Source organism: Erythrolamprus reginae, chromosome 2 (assembly GCF_031021105.1).
Source record: "Erythrolamprus reginae isolate rEryReg1 chromosome 2, rEryReg1.hap1, whole genome shotgun sequence".
In the NCBI taxonomy this organism is placed as follows: domain Eukaryota; kingdom Metazoa; phylum Chordata; class Lepidosauria; order Squamata; family Dipsadidae; genus Erythrolamprus; species Erythrolamprus reginae.
The window spans coordinates 184,545,492-184,567,669 of NC_091951.1; the positions used below are offsets into that span (position 1 = coordinate 184,545,492).

The following is a 22,178-nucleotide window of genomic DNA, read 5'->3' on the forward strand; positions in this document are numbered from 1 at the left end:
GAGTCTTACCCACACAGTGTTTGTCTCCAGAGGGTAAGTCATACTCCAGAGGGCAGAGCCAGGGTGGCGCAGTGGTTAGAGTGCAGCACTGTAGGCTACTTCAGCTAACTGCTAGCTGTAGTTCAGCAGTTCAAATCTCACCGCCAGCTCAAAGTTGACTCAGCCTTCCATCCTTCCAAGGTGGGTAAAATGAGGACCCAGATTGTTGCGGGCGATATGCTGACTCTGTAAACCGCTTAGGGAGGGCTGTAAAAGCACTATAAAGCAGTATATAAGTCTAAATGCTATTGCTATCTGTATACCAGGTTTGATTGAATTTGCTCAAGGCTTTCCAGACTTATGCTGGAACATACATGCATCCATACATCCGTGTGTGTGTGTGTGGTTATAGGTACATATATGATACATATACAGTAGTACTCAATTTACAACAGCTCATTTAGTGACAGTTCAAAGCAGGGGTGGGTTCCACTCACCTTTGCCACTGGTTCACATTGCGATGTTTCACGCGATTTCACTACCGTGCATGCTCAGTGTCAGGATTTATCCCGAAACACAGCTGATCAGCTGTGCTTTGGGTGAAGAAATAAAGGTCAGTATTAACCCGGGGGTAGGCGGGAGGGCTCTTTTTTAAGCAGCAGAAGAGGAAAAGCCATCCAAACACAGAGAAATTCAGCAAGAATTCCTAAAAAAAGATGGACCACGGACCAGCACCGCAAAACCAGATCTGTGACGCCATCATCTTGTCACCAGTGGGTTGCTAACAGTTCTGGCAATCAGTTTTGAACCGGGAGGAACCCATGCTCGGTTCAAAGTTACAAAAGCACTGAAAAAAGTGACTTATGACTATTTTTCAGTTACAATTTTTCCAACCTCCCCATGATCATGTGCTCAAAATTCAGATGCTTGGCAATTGGTTCATACTTATGACCATTGCTGTGTCCCAAGATTATGTGATCAACTAAACAACTGTGGCAAGAAAGGTCACAAAATGAGGCAAAAGTCACTTAACATTTGTCTCACTTAGCAACAAAAATTTGGGGTTCAATTGTGGTCATAAGTCAAGGACTACACATACAGTGTTGCCTCGATTTTCGCGGGTTCAAACTTCGCGGAACATCTATACCACGGTTTTTCAAAAATATTAATTAAAAAATACTTTACGGTTTTTCCCCCCATACCACGGTTTTTCCCACCCGATGATGTCATATGTCATTGCCAAACTTTCATCTGCCTTTAAAAAACATTTTTTTAATAAACTTTAATAAGTAAACATGGTGAGTAATACAGTAATCTAAATAGTTGCTAAGGGAATGGGAAATTGTAAATTTAGGAGTTTAAAGTGTTAAGGGAAGACTTGGGATACTGTTCAGAGCCAAAAATAGTGTATTTACTTCCGCACCTCTACTTTGCGGAAATTCGACTTTCGCGGGCGGTCTCGGAACGCATCCCCTGCGAAAATCGAGGGAACACTGTACATAGTATCATATATATACAATATACTGGTACATATACATATTTCTTTGAGAGAATTTTATTTTTTAACGTGTGCCAGTATGTTCACAGAAAAAAGTGACAATAAAGGTTATATTATCTTCAATGTGGAAAAAGGAGTTGATTCAGTATGTTGCAGTAGAGACATTTGGATCTGAGTTTTTCAGAAAGGCCTGTCCGAAAGGACTACAAGGGAACCACTCCTCCTGTGAGTTAGTCAAGGAACCTGTATCATCTAATGAGCCACTTATCAGCCAGTTTAGCTCCACTGATCTGTCATTAGACAACCCATAATGCTAGAAAAGTGGATATGACGCATTATGCATCAGGTGGAATCCTGGCAAAAAGCATATAAATCTCGACTGATTTTAAGTCCTTCTTATCAATCGGTTAACCAAAGCTTCAACAAGGACATCTCTGCATCAGTTGGGAAATGTATCAACCATTGCCAGGAGCCAGTAGGATAAGTCAGCCCTACAATTAAAGTGACATTTCAGTGTGCACCCTGCCTCTCCAAATGACTCATTTCTTCGCTAGAGTCCTTTCCCTTGGAAGCCTCTGGTGCTAACAGCAAATTTGCTCAAGACCTCTCACTGGGCACATGGCTATGCCACCTGAAACAGGAGAGGGCAAATCACAGGGTCCAGAGGTGGCAAAGGAGGTATCTTGTTGGAACTAGGCCATCACATGCTAGAATACAGATAATCACGGACTTACAACAGTTCATTTAGCAAATGTTCGAAGTTACAATGATACTGAAAAAGTGACTTTATGACCATTTCTCACACTTACGATTGTTGCTAAGTGGTCACATGATCAAAATTCAGCTGCTAGACACTGGTTTATATTTATGGTGATTGCAATGTTCCAGGGTGATGTGATAACACGTTTTTCGTGTTACACGTTTTTCGTGTTACACGTTTTTCGCTGATAAAGTCGCTCGGATTCGGGCCGACCTCGACTCCAATTGTAAAACAGAGTCGACTGACAACGAGTCAGTCGAGGTGACTGGGGCACGTACTTGTCCACCTGTCTGGGAAGAGTTTGATCTGGTGACACCTGATGAAGTGGACAAGGCCATTGGAGCTGTGAGTTCCGCCACCTGTTTACTGGATCCGTGTCCCTCCTGGTTGGTTTCGGCCAGCAGGGAGGTGACACGGAGCTGGGCCCAGGAGATTACCAACGCTTCCTTGGGGAGGGGAGTTTTTCCATCACTCTATAAAGAAGCGCTTGTGCCCCCCCTCCTCAAGAAGCCCTCCCTGGACCCAGCTGTGCTTAATAACTACCGTCCAGTCTCCAACCTTCCCTTTATGGGGAAGGTTGTTGAGAAGGTGGTGGCACTCCAACTCCAGCGGTCCTTGGAAGAAGCCGATTATCTAGGTCCCCAGCAGTCGGGTTTCAGGCCCGGTTACAGCACGGAAACTGCTTTGGTCGCGTTGATGGATGATCTCTGGCGGGCCCGGGACAGGGGTTTATCCTCTGTCCTGGTGCTCCTTGACCTCTCAGCGGCTTTCGATACCATCGACCATGGTATCCTTCTGCACCGGCTGGAGGGGTTGGGAGTGGGAGGCACTGTTCTTCAGTGGTTCTCCTCCTACCTCTCTGGCCGGTCGCAGTCGGTGTTAGTGGGGGGTCAGAGGTCGACTCCTAGGTCTCTCCCTTGTGGGGTGCTTCAGGGGTCGGTGCTCTCCCCCCTGCTATTTAACATCTACATGAAACCGCTGGGCGAGATCATCCAAGGACATGGGGTGAGGTATCATCAATATGCGGATGATACCCAGCTTTACATCTCCACCCCATGCCCAGTCAACGAAGCGGTGGAAGTGATGTGCCGGTGCCTGGAGGCTGTTGGGGCCTGGATGGGTGTCAACAGACTCAAGCTCAACCCGGATAAGACGGAGTGGCTGTGGGTTTTGCCTCCCAAGGACAACTCCATCTGTCCGTCCATTACCCTGGGGGGGGAATTATTGACCCCCTCAGAGAGGGTCTGCAACTTGGGCGTCCTCCTCGATCCACAGCTCACATTAGAACAACATCTCTCAGCTGTGGCGAGGGGGGCGTTTGCCCAGGTTCGCCTGGTGCACCAGTTACGGCCCTATCTGGACCGGGACTCATTGCTCACAGTCACTCATGCCCTCATCACCTCGAGGTTCGACTACTGTAATGCTCTCTACATGGGGCTACCTTTGAAAAGTGTTCGGAAACTTCAGATCGTGCAAAATGCAGCTGCGAGAGCAGTCATGGGCTTACCTAGGTATGCCCATGTTTCTCCATCACTCCGCAGTCTGCATTGGCTGCCGATCAGTTTCCGGTCACAATTCAAAGTGTTGGTTATGACCTTTAAAGCCCTTCATGGCACTGGACCAGAATATCTCCGAGACCGCCTCCTGCCGCACGAATCCCAGCGACCAATTAGGTCCCACAGAGTGGGCCTTCTCCGGGTCCCGTCAACTAAGCAATGTCGGTTGGCGGGCCCCAGGGGAAGAGCCTTCTCTGTGGCGGCACCGGCCCTCTGGAACCAACTCCCCCCGGAGATTAGAACTGCCCCTACTCTTCCTGCCTTCCGTAAACTTCTTAAAACCCACCTTTGCCGTCAGGCATGGGGGAATTGAAACATCTCCCCCTGGGCACGTTTAATTTATATATGGTATGCTTGTGTGTGTGTCTGTTAGTAAATGGGGTTTTTTAAATCTTTAAAATTTTAAATTGTTTGATTACTTATGATTTGTTTCTACATGTTGTGAGCCGCCCCGAGTCTTCGGAGAGGGGCGGCATACAAATCCAAGTAATAAATAAATAAATAAATAAATAAATAAATAAGATAACCTTTTGCAACATGCAAAATCAATGGGGAAGCCAGATTCACTTAACAACAGGGTTATTAACAGAACAAACTGCAGGGATTCATTTAGCAACTGTGGCAAGCCAGGTTGTCAAAACTCAGTTAACAAATGTCTCTCACTTGGCAACAGAAATCTGGGGCTAACTTTTGGTCATAAGTCAAGGATTTACCTGTCACAATGACAACCACCATTCAGAAGCAGGAATGAAGATTCATCCATTAGGTGGAGGGAAAACACATGAAACTTATTTTTATATGTTCTTAAATAATAATAATAATAATAATAATAATAATAATAATAATAATAATAATAACACAATCTCACATTTATGTATCCAATAAACTGAGTTTCACTACCTGGCTGTGAGCACTATTACCTTTACTAGTCATTTCCATTTCAAATGCTTCAGGTGAATGTATTGAAATCATTCTGAGAAAAGGTTAACTAGCTAATCTAACAGGGAACCCCAAGATCAGTTTCTCCTGAAATTCATTAAAAAATTGTGCCATATGTTTAGTCCCAGTGGAGACACTCCCACTCACTCCTCCCAAGGACTTTTATGGAGAGGGAAATCAGCTGTGATCCATCTGCTTCATGTGCAAGACCCATGGCTTATTGTTAACAAACAGTCTTTTAAAAAAGACCTCTTTGGGGATCTGCTTTTGGTCAGCCATGGGGACTAGGGGAATGTCCAGAGCAGATTGGACAAAGGCTTACAACCCCTTAGTTAAAAATTAAAGAATTGCTTTCCTAAATCAGAGCCAGGTCAGCCATGCACTATTCCATACAATAGCAACCAGCTAGGGTTTTTCCAAAGGTGCAGATGGCCGAAGGCTTTATTTCACTGTTTCTAGTATACAAAGATATGATGCCTCTGTCTGAAAACTAAAAGGTGCAACATTGAAGAAGATGAAATAGGATACAAATTTACATGCAGACCCCCATTTATACTAATTTACATCTGCAGATGCCAATTTAGAAGGTATAATCTAAATCAATGTTTCCCAACCTTGGTAACTTTCAGATGCATGAGCTTCAATTCACAGAAGTCTCAGCAATGGCCCTGCTGATTGGGGAATGTTGGGATCGGAAGACCACAAATCTGGAAGGAAACCTATGTACAGTGGTACCTCTACTTACAAACTTAATTCATTCCGTGACCAGGTTTTTAAATAGAAAAGTTTGTAAGAAGAAGCAATTTTTCCCATAGGAATCAATGTAAAAGCAAATAATGTGTGCGATTAGGGAAACCACAGGGAAGGTGGAAGCCCTGTTTCCTCCCAGGAGATTCCTAGAGAGGCCCCATGGAGGCTTCTCTCTGCCTTTTCCGGCACTGTTTCCTCCCAGGAGATTCCTAGAGAGGCTTCACTGAGCCTTCTCCCTGCCTTTTCCGGTTACAGTTTCGGAGGCTCAGGTTTGTAAGTAGAAAATGGATCTTGAGAAGAGGCAAAAAAATCTTGAACACCCGGTTCTTATCTAGAAAAGTTTGTAAGTAGAGGCGTTCTTAGGTAGAGGTACCACTATACTAAGTTTAGGTCAGACTGTAGTTCTCTTCAACTAGAAGAGAAGAAGTTGCCACGATTGGCAAACTGATTTAAATCAAAACTGCATACAAGAGTGGACTCTGTGTAGGAGCTGTCCAGGTGCTGACGGTTGAAAGGCAACCCTAAGCTGCTCTACAATCCCTTCTATAGGCAGTCCTTGACTTACAACTATAAGTGAGACCACTACGTTTTACATCATGTGACCCCACCCAGTTTTACAACCTTTTTTTGCCACAGTCATTAAATGAATCACCATATTCATTAAAATTTGCAATCAACCCTGCTGACTTTCCCATTGACTTTGCTAGTCAGACGCCAGCTGGGAAGGTTGCAAATGGTGGCCATGTGACCATGGGAGACCATTGCCAATGCAAGCTGGCTGCTGAGTACTTGGATCATGATCATGTATGTAAATGTGAGCATGCCATGAATGGTCATAATTGCGAAATCGGTCATGAGTCACTTTTTTCCCAGTGCCGTTATAATGTTGAACATCACTAAATGAAGTGCCATAAAGCTGTAATGGTCCTTATTCTTACATCGGATTTGAATCCAACTCTGCAAGAGAGGGCTGCCCTTTGCAAGCTGGAATATATGCAAACCTCCCGCATAAGCAAGGTAAGTTTAATTACGGGGTCATTAATCATGGTGCAATGTACGCGTATGGAATGTGCCTCATCCCTACCAAGCCAAACAAAAAGATCATCTAAGTTAATTGACCTCATTGCTGCATCTTAGGGAAGTTGATTGCATTTTCTAATTACCACAAGATGGGCTTTGAGTTTGATTTTAGCAATGAAAAAGTAGGGTAGACATTTTATAAATCAAGCCATCAAGTAGATCAGTCTTTTCCCAATTCAAAGGGTAAGGGACTGTAGCTCCTACAATTCGCCATCCAGACAATGCTACTAGGCATATCTGTTGACGGCAAACCTCAGTCGTTTGGTGCCACTTAGAAATGTTGATCCTCTCTGTCACCATCACAACCTACCCAAAAGGGATGGCTCTGCTAAGTCCTGAAAATGTATTTCTGAAAACCAAGAAGACGAAGGAGCTTTTTCTCCCAGCTTTCATTCTACGGAGACATTTGGCCTGTTTACATGACATAGGAAACTACCCAAGGTGTCCTTTAATGGGAAATCTTGCTGTCTTGCTCAGCTAGAGTTGCTGTTGGGCCAAGTTTCCCCAGAAATAAGACCTTTTCTTATATGTGTTTGAACCCTGAAATAAGCCCTTGACCTTATTTCCATGCACTCAAAAGGCTGATTGGGCTTATTATCAGGGGATGTCTTATTTTGGGAAAAACAGGGTATGTAGATCTGATGAGTCAAGAAGCAAAACTGGATAGTCCTCTTGCTTGGTTACCACACATTAGGAAGGCACCAGGTTGGGCAAAGTTGATTGATTCCTGTTACGTGATTTCAGATGGTTTACACCTGTAATCCCATTAACCTTCTTGCGAATGGACTTCCAGAAATCCGGTTCAGTAGTGCCATCCTAGATTACAAATCTCCCTCCTTAGGAAAGCTCTGTTGATCATCCTTTGCTGCTTTTATGCTTCTGAACATGCCTGAATGTTTGACTCACACAGATGGGCTTCACACGTTGCCCTAAGTCATAATGGGGTTTGTTTGATTTTTGGCTTGGTATTATTGTACAATTCTAACTATTGTGGTTCGCAAATCATGACTTATGGATTAACATTCTGTGCTGTTGTTTTTATTATTTGAAATTTGGCTGGTTTTATCTCATTCTGTTGGCTATTGTACTTTCCTTCAAGTTGCTGTTTTATAGTCATCTCTGTTAATCATGTACTAATGTTGGGGTGAGGGAGGCTCGTGGCCAAAAAAGAGATAAAAACATTTTAAATAAGCAATAAATAAATAAGGAGGTCAGCCTGGTGTATACAGATCTGCTCCTACCCTTTCCACCTCAGTAACAAACTAAAATATACTGCTCAAAAAAATCCTAGATCTGAATGAATGAAATATTCTCATTGAATACTTTGTTCTGTACAAATGTTGAATGTGCACAACAGCGTGTGAAATTGATTGTCAATCAGTGTCGCTTCCTAAGTGGAGAGTTTGATTTCATAGAAGTTTGATTTACTTGGAGTTATATTGTGTTGTTTAAGGGTTCCCTTTATTTTTTCCAGCAGTGTATATTAAGCTAAGGATCAAAGACTGTAATCTGCATGTATAACCTACCAACATCCCTTCAGCAGATCCATTGCTCTTCAAAGGGAGTAAAAGGACCGCCTTCTGCTGCACGAATCCCAGCGACCAGTTAGGTCCAACAGAGTGGGCCTTCTCTGGGTCCCGTCAACTAAACAGTGTTGCTTGGCGGGACCCAGGGGAAGAGCCTTCTCTGTGGCAGCCCCAGCCCTCTGTAACCAACTCCCCCCAGAGATTAGAATTGCTCCCACCCTCCTTGCCTTTCGTAAGCTACTTAAAACCCACCTCTGCCACCAGGCATGGGGGAACTGAGACACTCTTTCCCCCTAGGCCTTTACAATTTTATGCATGATATGTCTGTCTGTATGTATGTTTGGTTTTACAATAAGGGTTTTTAATTGTTTTAATATTGGATTGTCATATGCTGTTTTACTACTGTTGTTAGCCGCCCCGAGTCTACGGAGAGGGACGGCATACAAATCCAATCCAATCCAATCAAAGCAAAGCCAAAAATGTCTTTCTATAAATATTTTAGTGGGCATTGGGGTGTACACACTAAAAGGCAATACAGGTGGTCCTCAACTTATGACCACAATTGAGCCCAAAATTTACGTTAAGTGAGAAATTTATTAAGTGAGTTGTGTCCCACATTATCACTTTTCTTGCTACGTTTGTTAAATGAATCACCAAATGAAGCTGTTCAACTAGTAACATGGTTGCTAAGTGAATCTGGTTTCCCCACTGACTTCGCATGGCAGAAAGTCACAAAAGGGGATGACCTGACTCCAGGACACTTCAAACCGTCATAAATGTGAGTCGGTGATCAAGCACCTCGTGACCATGGGGGTGCTGCAATGGTCATAAGCATGAAAAATGGTCATAAATCACTTTTTAAAGTGCTGTTGTGACTTCAAACGGTCATTAAACAAACTGTTCTTAAGTCAAAGACTTCATAAGCTTCACAGAAGCTGAGAGCAACTGTGTCCCCCTGAAAATTGATATTTTCATATTGTGTCCCACAGTGTCCAAGCTCTTGAGCTGACTGAAGATCCACTCACCTGACTAAAAAATAGCCACTGGCTTATGGTCTTCTAATGAGCTTGATGGCCAAGTCAAGATTTGCACATGAGTTTTCTGACCAGGGAACAATGTTTCCCTGGAGGTATTGGCTGGTTATTATACATTTGGCCAGTTGTAACCTACTAGCATCTCTTCAGCCACCTCCAAGCTCTCCAAAATGAGTCAAACCAAGAACATTTGTCTTTTCTTTAATTTAAATGGGTGCTGGGGTGCACATTAAAAAGCAATATGCTCTTTACAAGCTTAGTTAGGACACCCCATTACCCTTAAAACAATGAAAATGGGTATTTTTCAGAGTGTATCCCACAGTGTGTGCAATGTAAAGGGGATGCAGCTCTTGAACCAACTAAAGATGCACTCAGCTGACTCATAGCCACTGGCTTAAGGTCATCTAATGATGGCCAAATCAAAGATGTGTACTTGAGTTTCTGACCTGGAAACAATGTTTCCTTGGGGATATTGGTTGGTGATTACACATTTGGGTAAAGGATCTGCTCCTTGTGGCCTCAGCAGGACCCAGTTAAAGCACTAGAATAAAAATAATTGGATTTCAGTCCCATAAATGTATAAATTTATGTCCTGTTTTCCAAGAGCCATCTAATAAGCATGTAAAAAGGTAAGCAGCTTTTCCCATCGTGTATGAATTACTTTTTGTAGAGGCACAGAACAGCACAAATAAATAATGCGGTAAGATTCTGTATTCCTATAATTCATTACCAGGACCCCAAATTTGTATTTTTAATCTACAGCCATAATTCAGAACACTCACATGTTTATATGCATGGCAGCACTGAGTGGCAATACTGAAAGCAGACTAACAATGAAAAGTAGAATGCGGGAGGGGGGGATTCCACCCATTTGTAATTGTGGGGTGGGTTTTGTGAAGATTTTCAAATTGTAAGTTTTTCCTATGGTGACTACAGTAGGTTAGTTTGCATGAGGCAGTTTAGACCAGAAAGCATCCAATTTGCATTGGAAAAGTTTCTGAAGGATGACATTTGTGTTGATCTCACATATTTAAGAAAACTAATCACTTGACAAAAACATAATTAGATTTAGAAATGACTAATCTGGCTCAGCACTGTAATAGTAGAAACAGTTGTTGTTGTTAAACTGATGAAATGGGAGTATTTTCTTCAGGGGAAAAAAGAATCAAGCATTTGAAGAAAAAAAAACCCCAGACCTGTCAGATCTTTGGGTATTTAGATTCTAATGATTAGATTTGTCATTATGTATTGTTTTTATCACTGTTGTGCGCCACCCCGAGTCTACGGAGAGGGGCGGCATACAAATCTAATTAATAATAATAATAATAATAATAATAATAATAATAATAATAATAATAATAATAGTAATAATAATAATTTTGGAACATGCATAGCCCCCTACCTCTAACTTTGGGTAAGCCTAGCACCTTTTGCAGTACATTCCCTCAGGTATGAGTGAACCTCTGGATTGAATCAGGTTTACCACAAATTTACCAAACATGGATTAGAGTTTCCGCCTCTGGCAGAGGACAGAAGAGCAGACATCCAGCATTTCTGTTATCGCTAACTTATATTTAGATAAAAAATTATGAAAATGAAAAGATTGGGAGAAATGGTACAGATGGCTATCTAATCTTAGAAACAATAAAACAGAAACCAACGAAAACTCCTTATCTTACACCAAAAGAAATATATATACAACAAAAATACCGACTAAAATCAAAACACACACTCTGAGTTTAATCCAACTGATATCTATCGACAACCTACTAACAACATAACTCACAAGTATCTTTAATACACAAACTTAATAAATATAACCAAAACTAAGTTGTCAAAATATATACGCCTGCTATCTCGCAGGTACTACCTCCCCTCCCTTACCCCACCTAAAACTTCTACTATATCATCTATCTCTTAACATATATATCAAAGCACTACTTTATCCTTAAATTAACATATTTCATAGATATGAGATTATGTAATTACGAATATTGAATACAATGTAAATATCTATAGATAAATGCTTGAAATGAATATACATACAACAATTTATATATGTTATTATGTAAAAAGGTTTCTTGTTTTGCACCCCTCTTATTCTTTTTGTATTCTCATTCCCCTTCCCCATTCTTAATGAATTAATAAAGTATATTAGAAAACAAAAAAGATTGGGAGTCATTCATATCAGGGTAGCAGAGAGGGACAATAGGTTTTGTGGCTTGAAGTGGGTGTGGCAGGGGTTTTCTGGCAGAAACAGCTGCTATCATCACTGCTTAATCCAGTATTGCTCCCGTTGACGGAATGAACTTTTCCAGGATCTCAGCTGGAAGGCAGCTTTTACCATCATCTGCTGCTTGATCCTTTTAATTAGACATGCCAGGGGCTGAAATTGGCACGAGCTGAACTACAATAGTTTCTTCCCTTAACTGTTCCAAATGCTAGATAATGATAATAATAAAAATGCCCCAAGAACTTTAAACTGTGTTTTTTGTTTTTGTTTTTCGAAGCGGTTCTCAACTTCCACATGACTTTTTAATAATTCCAGGAATATTTTCTACTTTCAGATCACCTCCCATGAAGCCAAAAAAATTTTAGGCAACTCTCCTGAATCAATGGCAGGCATCGCTATTGCTCCTAGCAGGACTTTCAAGCTTTAATTTATCTTTTTCTGCTAAGCAGAGGGATACTTCATATATTATGCAGAAGCAAACTCAGGTCTGCCATTGGACGCGCGCCAACGCAGAGAGAGCTTGTAGCTAATCGTGGTTCCCTGTCCAGGTGCATGTACAGGCAAGATGAATGTATGCGTTTTATAAACAGGTGAATGTAATATTTGTTGCCCGCACTATTTCATATTTGGGAACAATATCATAAGGGAATCAAGACAGATATTGCAAGGCACCAGAAGTCATTTTATGTGCTCCAAATACATGTACGACAGAAGCACAATTGAATCCAGGAGTGTTTTCAAGAGTCAAGGCACTTAGGCCATGTAAACAGGTGTGTGTGTGTGTGTGTGTGTGTGTGTGTGTGTGTGTGTGTGTAAAAGGAACTGAATTGATTTGATCTATGCAGCATAACCCCTCAGGGAGGTGCTCTGGCCAAGCCTTCTTGGAATCAAAGGAAGCTACACAAGGATGCTCTTCTTTCCCCATGTGAAGCCACTTCAGCTGGGACTCTAACTCTTTATTAACAAGCATTTTTGGTAGTGGTAGGGGGAGACAGAAGTGCCACTCCATGCCTATTATCTTTTAGCATCTAATACGCTTGCCAGGTCTCGTTATTTTGTATGCTGCACAGTTGAAGCTTGGTGGAATTTTTTTTTAAAAGTCTGGAGCTAATTCTGATTCAAATTAAGAGTTTATTAAAGCAGACTATGAGTTATAGCAGTGTTTCCCAACCTTGGCAACTTGAAGATATTTGGACTTCAACTCCCAGGATCCTCCAATGTGGGAGCATCCACTTGTGTTGAAGTGCGACACTCCCTATCTCCTAGGCCAGTGATGGCGAACTTTTTTCCCCTTGGGTGCTGAAAGTGCGTGCGTACACTATCGTGCCTGCATGAGTGCCCACACCCATAATTCAATGCCTGTTGAGAGCAAAACTTGCCTCCCCTGCCCCCTGGGTGACCCTCTGGAGGCCAGAAACAGCCCATTTCCCAACTTCTGGTGGACCTGGTAGGCCTGTTTTTCACCCTCCCCAGGCTGTATAGGCTTCCCTGGAGCCTGGGGAGGGCAAAAACACTCTCCCCCATCTCCCCGGAAGCCCTCCTGAAGCCAAAAATGCCCTCCCAAAGCCTCCGTGTGAGCCGAAAATCAATTGGGCAGTGCACATGCGTGCTGGAGCTGAGCTGAGGTTCATGCGCTGGTAGATATGGCTCCATGTACCACCTGTGGTACCCATGCTATAGGTTCGCCATCACGGTCCTAGGCACTCCCTGTTTTCTAGGCATCACAAACTTTGTCCTGCTGTGTATGTGATGGGAGTTACAGTTAGTACATCTGGAAAGCTCCAGCTTGCAAGAGATTAAGTTTACGTTCATATGAATGGCCACATGGAAATAAGACCACGCACATGGTACAATATACACATATACTCATCAGAATGCAAAAGATTCATATGCTTCTCCTCTTGACTCCAGGTTGGGTCTCGGGAAAATATGTGACTACTTACAAATGAGAAGCTTCCTCATTTGAGGCAACACACAACACACCAAGTGGAGGAAACACCCTTACAATATTTGTATATCCTGCGCTTGCAACCTTGTGCACCTTATATAAACATGGTGTGCATCCAGGTGAGCCCGAAGACAGATGTGAAAATGCTCAAAGACTCAGGAAGGGAGACACCAAGGAACACGCACGCCTCACTGTGCGAAACCAGTTTTACCCACATTCTTCGAAACACATCAAAACAAGGTCCTGGTTTTCCCGGGCTCATCAAAAGCTTTTTATCTGAGCCACAGGCACACAAAAATGCATGGACACATTCTTTTATTTCCCTCTCTCCAATTTGTGAAAAGGAAATCAGAGTGGGGTGGGGGTGGGGGGGTTTCACACCGACATGTGCAGTCAGTCAAAGAAACACACACACACACAAAAATCAGCCACACCCTACAATCGTGCCAGCTCAGTCGCCTGGCTTTTTCATAGAGCTTTCATAGCTTTCCATTCATTCGATACGCGAAAGGATGCAAGCAGCCTTCCAATCAATGCTGCCTCCTTCCACACAATAGCTTCCCTTCCTCAGACTGAATCCTGGCGTAATGCAAGCATGCACACACAGGCATGCTCTGAAAAGAGCTTTTTTCTTGCATGCCTGACTGACACCCAGCATCCCAGCTAAAAACACACACCACCAGACTGGTTGAACTGCCACCTTGCAGAACGGATCATCAAATGGTCCCCTGCTTGACTTCAGCACTTTCTCCCCTGGCACACCCAACTCTTTTAACACTTGGGCTGACCTTTCTGAGAGGGCCCTTTTCTCAGTAGTAAAGCACATGTTCTGCAGGAGGGAGGAACCAATTCCTGGCCTCCCTAGTTAAAATGACCAGATGGACAACTCTTGCTTGCTGAAGAACCTGAAGAGCAAATAGTAGAATAGGCAATGCTCAGTAAGACTAGCCTTTAAAATGACTTCAGATTAACCAATCAAAGTGGGGGGGGGGGACCCACAGTGCAGGTACGGTCCAACTTTTTAACTGGGTATATAGGGTTGTTTTTTTTTAAAAAAAATTGTAAATTAATTAACTGGGTATAATCTGCATGGTTACTACTGCTTTTGCATTTCTCAGAGCTGCTTCACCTAAATGATGTCCTTCCGACTCATATGGTGATCTTGCTGTATGGCAACTTTCACCAGTCTAATAACCTTTTGTTGTGTTGGGTTTCAACTTTCATAGTGCCCAACCCATGTGACTTTAAACCCACACTGTCTGAGAATTAGGGGAACTGCTGAAGTCCAATGCATCCCGAGGGAATCAGGCTGGGACATACTGTATTAAATAAAGGACATAAAACCATTTTCCTTGCCCTTTCCCCTTTTCCCAAAAATGCAAACTCCACGGACCAATGCTCTCCCTATGCCAAATGGGAACAGTAACAAGGAATTCTCACTAGAACATTTTTTGTCCAGGACCATACAGATGGAGAATTAGCTGGTATTCACAATTGTGGCTACCTGAACTCTAATAAAATGATTAATTATGAATTCCAATGTACTGTACACTGTTAATATCTACTCCACCATCTATTTTTAAATGAGTCCCCCATAAGGGAAAGCTGAAGCAGCCCAACCTATATATTGTAAAGGTAAGCAATGCCCATCTTCAGTTTATCCTCTCTACAATTGGTATCGATTTCATAGATCCTCACTTCTCTAGAGTGGGACACTTAAGATACTTTTGAATGATCTTCCCATTGTCTCTCCCACGAGTATCTCTGAGGCAAGGAAGCTGGAGGCACCCAGTGTCTTTTTTTTTTTTTTTGCAAATGGTTGTCTTTTCTGGTCATTTCGGAGCTTTAAGCCGTAGGTGACCATCACTGGCATGCTTGGAATAGCCTGCTTCTTGCAGGGAAACACAGCTTTGCTGCAAGAGGTGGCGACAGGGATCAATAGGTGGCATTTCTCTGAGCCAACCAGACAACTCCTGGAGGTGTGGTCTTCTTCCCATTGACACAGAACTCAGAGGCCTTTTGCCAGGTTCAGCGTTTATGCCTCCTGCTGCTTTTTACCCACTGGAACCCCCCAAACTCTCCACCCAGCCTCCTTTCAGCAGCTAATTACTGCCCAGTCTTTTTAGAATAGCCTTTCCCATCCCCACAGGGAGCCACTACAACCGATGTTGCTGCACAGGCACTCTTCAAAGAGGAAGTCTCCTTCTTTGTCTTAGTGCATAAAGCCCATCACTCTGCACTCTTACAGGCAGTTAGCTAAGGGAGGAGAAATCCTAAAGGTATCCTGTCAGCATATGCAAACATAAAAGGCTCTACAGCAGGCAAGGAAAAAGAATTCACAGGGAGCATCACATTGATTTCAGGTCCCAGTGGATGGCTTTCTAGTCCTGGCAGCTCAGGAATGTTGCATTTCCAAGCATCTTAAATAGCACAATACACCTTTAGTAAACCCAGGGTCGTCTTTATAATCTCAGAGCAGCTTCCACTTCCTGAAATGTTAATGAAAGCCATCTTAAGAGATAGCATGCTTCTCCTGTGGTTCTCTTAAGTCACCTGGGTCTATACCCAGACTGTCCCCATATCCATAATTAGGTAATCTAATACAGCTTTCCCCCCCCCCAAAAAAAAGGTTGTTGAGTTCCTTGGGAATAAATGGCAAGCAAACCCACATGTGGGATTGGAGAGCTGGCAGGAACAGAGGGAAGCCACGTTAATTTCCCAGGGATTAAGAGCTGTTATCACTTTTCCATGCACTGCCATTAGTTTAATCCCATGGCACCATGGGAGCTTCTCCAGAAACAAAAATAAAACAAATCCTGAAACTAGTTTCGGAAGCTATCACTCAGCTCGCCTCCCCAAACACATCTCAGATATCTTGGCATCCTGGAAACTGGGTTCCAAGAGATGTATATGTGGTCTCCACCTTGACACTAGGTGACACTAGGTTCTATCTTGGCATTTTTTAAAAAGTGACTAACTTCATTGACATCTCGATAACTTTATGGCTCTTGCTGCATCGATGTCTTGACACACTCCTGCCACTCTCTTGGCCTCTGTGTTTCTACCCTCAGGACATTTGAAACCCTGGACTGAAAGGAGTCCCCAACAGGATGCAGGCACTAGGGAAGATTGGGGAGGAAGTTGTCCAATGGTCCAGCCCATCCTCCTGGCTGATCCTCCCCTAGCATCCATCTGGGCTGGCATCCTGCCATCAGGCTCCAACTTGACCCAAGCATGAGCCCCTTTGGGGCTCAGCCACACCTAAAAATCCAAGACAACCTCCACCCTCCCACCATTCTTTCATTTTTCATCCCACTGACCTGTTCTGGTCCCTGGAAGCAGATCCGGCACTGCGGGGTCCTCATCCCACTATCCAAGCTGCTGCTGAGCGACACTGAGTCCAAAGCTCCTCCGGCCCCACCCGCGGTGGGTTGATGGCCCGTCTGGTGGCCCGGCGGCTGAAGGCGAGGGTCCTTCTCTTCCAAAGCCAGGCTCCGGGGCCGGGTGTCGGCGCCTCCCCCGCCGCCGTAATACTCCGCTTCATCGTCCTGCCGGACCGAGCAATCGGCGAAAGGCGGCCATCCGCAGCCGCTGCCGCCGAGCGCTCCCCGGCTTCCCACAGCTCCAGGCTCGGGCTCCGGGCGGCCCCGCCGCATCAACACCAGCAGCTTCAGCTCGTTGAAAAACATGCGGATCCGGTACTTGAACATCATTTACCTTTTTATGTCTTCCGACGGCGGCGGCGGCAGCAGCGTGTACCTTTCGGGATGGGAGAGGTGGGGTGTGCGGGACGCCGCCGTCTAGCTGCGCCCCTCCTGCCTACTAGCATCGGGGCACGGCGAGGATCGGAAAAGCGCCCGGCAGGTGGAGGACGGGGGGGACGGCAGGAGCGAGCCTGGCAGCCCACATCGCGGAGGAGGGGGGAGAAGGCAAGCCGCGCGTTTACAGGTGTCGGGCAGGGAGGGAGGGACGGGGGGGGGCAAAGAGGGATGAAGGGCAGGAGGAAACGGGGGGGGGGGAGATCGCAGCCTGCTCTGACGGAGAGAAAAGGGCTTTTGGGGCGCGGGCGGCGCGAGGGTTCAACTGAGCGGTCGGAATTCGACAAGTCCGGGGCGATCGGGGTCGCGCAGTGGTCCCGGCGCGAGATCCAGGTGTTGCGGGAGGATCGCAAAGGCTGGGACGGAAGCCGCGCTGTCCCTTTTTTTCAGAAGGGGGGGCGGTATGGGGAGGGGGATTTGCTCTCCGCTAGGATTCGGCGCGCTGCAAAAGTCCCCGCAGGAGCCTCGGCGGGAGGCCGGCGTCGTCCAGATTTCCCGGGGCCATTGTGAAAAGCGAGGCGAGCCAAGGGAGAGCTTTCCGGCGGCCGGGGCCTGCAATAGGCTACGCGGAGGAGCCGGGGAGGGAGGGAGACAGGGAGGTGGGGGGAGAGAGGAGGAGGAGGAGGATTCAGGAGACGCGCTGCAACAACGGCGGGCTGCGCCTCTTCGCCAGCTTCCCTTCACCGCCGTCCGCCAGAGTGGCGGGGAGGCGGCTCCTCCGCTTCAGGACCCGCAGCCCCAGCGACAGGGCCCTCGCTGCTGCTGCTGCTTCTCCTCCTTTTCCTCCTCCCCTCGGGCAGCAGGCGCAGGCGGTTCTTTTGTCTGCGGCGCTCCCGGTACTGCAGCCGCGCCGCCGGGCTGGAGGAGCCGCATCCCTGAGCGCCGCTCGAACCGGTGTTTGCCCTCCCGCCCTGCGCCGGCAGGAAGGCCGCTTCCCAACCTCTCGGGGCTCTGCGCGTGTGCCAGGGGAAGGGAGGCTCCGGCAAGCGTCGTGAGATGCGGAGCCCTCTTTATGTAGCCGGCCCCGGCGGGCACCAGGCTTCCGTCCCAGGGCGCCCCCGGCCCTCCGGGGTTGGCAGCCGATCTCCCACGCCTCTCCTCCCGCCGCCCCCGAGACCCGGGGGCTGAGGCGCACGACAGCCCGAATAGCAGTAGCAACGGCGGCGGCAGCGGCGGCTCAGGGCTGAGGCGAGGGAAGATGGCTTCTCCTTCCGGTACAGCATGTTAAATAAAACATTTCGGGAGGAGAGCGCGAGCGCCGAGCGGGTGGATGCGGGGCCTTGCGTGGAGGGCCTCGGAGGCGCGCCGGCGTCGGACGAAAACCAAGGGGGGCTGATGCGTAACCGCTGCGCCACTCGGCTGTCGGCCGACCTCGACCACGTGGGTGAGGGGAAGAATCCCCGGGAAATGCGAAAAGTGCCCTGAGAAACATCCCCCTTTCTCCAGGCGCCTAGGTTGGGAAAGCAGGTGAGGGGGTGGGGAGGGAGAACCTAATTTTTTTTCAGTTGCCTCAGGCATGTTCTATTTCATTGCAATAATTTGACAGTGGCCCTCGCTGAACGACCATGGAAGCTGCCCCCCCCCCCTTTCTCCAAAAACCATTGGCTTCACTCTGCAGTCTCTCCCTTAGGAAAAACATCCCTGTCCTGACCCAGAATTTTGGTGACCTCACTTTGTTTGGAGTGCTATTGTTCCCACGTTTGAGGTTCTGGGTTAGGTAGGATGTTATCTTACTTATCAGGAAAGACTTAAGGGACTCAGTCTGTATAGTCTGGAGCAGTGTTTCCCAACCTTGGCAACTTGAAGATATTTGGACTTCAACTCCCAGAATTCCCCAGCCAGTGAATGCTGGCTGGGGAATTCTGGGAGTTGATGTCCAGATATCTTCAAGTTGCCAAGGTTGGGAAACACTGGTCTGGAGGACAGAAGGGAAAGGGGGGACATGATCGAAAAATTTAAATATGTTAAAGGGTTAAATAAGGTTCAGAAGGCAAGTGTTTTCAATAGGAAAGTGAACACAAGAACAAGGGGGCACAATCTGAGGTTAGTTGGGGGAAAGATCAGAAGCAACGTGAGAAAATATTATTTTACTGAAAGATTAGTAGATGCTTGGAACAAACTTACCGCAGCCCTGGTTGGTAAATCCACAGTAACTGAATTTAAACGCGCCTGGGATAAACATATATCCATCCTAAGATAAAATACAGGAAATAGTATAAGGTGTCTGTGTATATATATAATGGTATACATATATATATATATATACACTGAAGATATATGTATATATGAGGTCTTTTTTTGCCGTCAATCTTCTATGTTGAAGAACATGGCAGGAACATGGGCAGATAAGCAGTGTTCTTTTCCTAGCTTGTGTTTATGGTTAATTTGCCTTCTTAAGTAGAAATGTTACCGTGATACATGGATGGATGGATAGACAACAATCTTCTCTAAATAGTTAAATAGCATTTAAGTCCAGCCAGCTTCCATTATTTAGAATAAGAGGTGTACGGCAGGCAGGGGTTGCAACTTACCTGCTCTACCGGTGTGGAAGCCAAATCTCGCTCCAACATGCGCACCTGCCCACCGGTCACCCAGAGCTGCGCGCGCAGCTCCATTTTCGCTACCGAAATGTCATTATGGTGGATGGGGTGTTCAGGGAGGGTTTGCACCTCTGGTGTAGAGCATGTCGTGTCCTTTTATGGCAGCTCATTTTAGGGCAGCTTTTAGGACAGCTCTGGTCCTCACCTGTCACTCAGCTCACACCTGTGGCTCCTAGTAGCTGTAGCATGAGCTAAAACTACTAAATAATAAAAATTATCCCTGCCCAAGCAAGATAAAACAGGGACAGGGAAAGAGGTTCAGCAAAGAAACTGAGAAAGGATCAGGGAAGGAATAGATTGTATTTGGTGCTCTCCCAATGTTTTGGACTTTATCTCCTGTAACCCCCTAAACACAACTTTAATAGAAGTTGAAAGGAGGCAGGTTATCTCTAAGTCTGGGGTAAAAAGAGAGGTTTAAAGAGCAGTTGGATAAAGTAGGCTGGTAATGAAATTTGGGGGAGGTTGTTTTTAACATAGTCACCAACCTGGCAGAAGGCACAGAGGTGGGGGTGGATGAGGGGGGAAAAGGGGGGTTGATTGCTGATGAACTTATTTCACACTACAATTAAGTAACAAGAAGGGTGAACAAAAGAGAAAGCGAAGTATTGCTTTATTGCTAGCGCCAAAGTGCTATTAATGTTAATACGTAAGCAGAAGGCAAGAGAAGAATGGAGTAAAAATAATTTCCCTTCCCTGAAGAATCTTACGACCAAAATTTTGACAAAAGAAAGGCTGCAGGCAGAAAAAACGAATATGAGCACATACTATTGAATATATCTGAGTCTGGAAATGAGGATTATAATGAATAAAACCAACCAACCAATCAGAATAGAGCTGGAAGGGGTGTAGTCCAACCGTCTGCTCGTGCAGGAGACCCCATACCTAAAAATCTTTTTGGTAAAGCTGCAAAGGGATTTGAAGGAAAGGGACAAGGAGGCCCTAAACAGAATCGCAAGTAGGAAAGATGGAAAGGAAGCCAGAGAGTTTGACTATGGACAATGGTTATAGAGTTGGAGGAGCAATGACATAAGATGAGGTCATTAAAAAATAGCAGAAGCTTGGAACCGTTAGGAAGAATGTAAAAATAAGGATAATTTTCACCCGAAGTAAATGCAATGGGAAATCACTGGTAAATTGTAAGCAGTTTATAAAGCACACACAATTTTCTGTCATTGTATTCTTAAAATAACAATCACGTGAAGTAATCGCCAGAGAGAGGTTGTCCCAAAGTCACTCAGTAGAAGTCTGGAGAAAGCTCTGATAGATGTCAGGGCCTTCCAACATTTCCCAGCCATCGGAGAGGCAGCTGCCGTTGGAGGCTGATATGAGTGAGGAGAAAGAACAGCTGTTCCAGATGCACATATGTGCAGAGCAGTTAGGAGAGGGGAACAACGGAGGACAAGGAGTAGACTCTGGAAGCAAAGCACACATGGACACCGAAAGGCCCCTCCCTGGCTGGGGAATAAATAGAAGGAAAGGGAAATGGTTATCGTAGGAGACAACAGTTCGTATTTCTGAAGATTTTGGTCATGGTGTTTCACGCCACAAAGACTGTTTGCCAGAAATTAATTTGCAGCCATTGAGTTGCAATTATCGCAAGGAACTGATAGGGTCTGTTACTGTCATTAACTCCTTGAAGGACTATTGCCTGGACTTTTCGGTGGGTGAATGCCATTAATTCACAAGAGGTAAATAAAGAGGGTTTTTTTGTGACAAGGACCCTGTTTCTTACTTCTGCTAAGGCTGGGTCAGAACAACTACACCCTTTGGATAATAAGGAATTTAGCTAAGATCTTCTGGAGTTCCTTCTTTACAATTGCATTGGCTTAATAATAGCCATGTATGCCTAAATCTCAGCATATGAGAAATAGTAAGTACTCTTCCCTTACCCAAATTGAGCTGGCATGAGATGTCTCCCAAGAGCAGGTCCCCACATCTCTCATGGGGTAACAGGGATGAGCAACCCTTAAATTCTATGCCTCTTCCTGCAGTGCACCAGTTTGGAGCCTATACTCATGTGAACTGGTCCTTGTATTGCTTTTAGAGTACAGGTTGTCCTCAACTTACAACAGTCCGTTTAATGACCGAACTTGCAGCAATACTGAAAAAAGTGACTTATGGTGGGTTTTTCACACTTAAAACCATTAATTAATTAATTAAATAAATAAATACTTTATTGTCATTGTGTGTATATACACAGTATATCCATGCAACGCAATTCATATGACGTCAAAGACCAATCTCAAGATTCATAACAATCCGAAAGAACATGCTCAACCCACCAAAATTTCCCACCTGAATCATCCAACATCCACATGACAGACCAAGCAATATTGTCCAGCAGTTCACTGATGGTGACCCCTAATACAGGGGTAGGCAAAGTTGGCTCTTCTATAACATGTGGACTTCAACTCCCAGAATTCCTGAGCTAGCATGATTGGCTCAGGAATTCTGGGA

General features: G+C 45.2%; 1 protein-coding gene across 1 annotated transcript in view; it reads right to left on the reverse strand.

Annotated features, from left to right (window-relative positions):
- MARCHF9 (membrane associated ring-CH-type finger 9) overlaps positions 1-18,419 on the reverse strand; it is a 78,489-nt gene extending 60,070 nt beyond the window's left edge. The window contains exon 1 of the mRNA XM_070736035.1: positions 16,624-18,419. Coding sequence (XP_070592136.1) covers positions 16,624-17,016 — 393 coding nt within the window. The 5' untranslated portion in view covers positions 17,017-18,419. The remainder of the gene's footprint in view (positions 1-16,623) is intronic.
- Between the last annotated feature and the right edge of the window lie 3,759 nt (positions 18,420-22,178).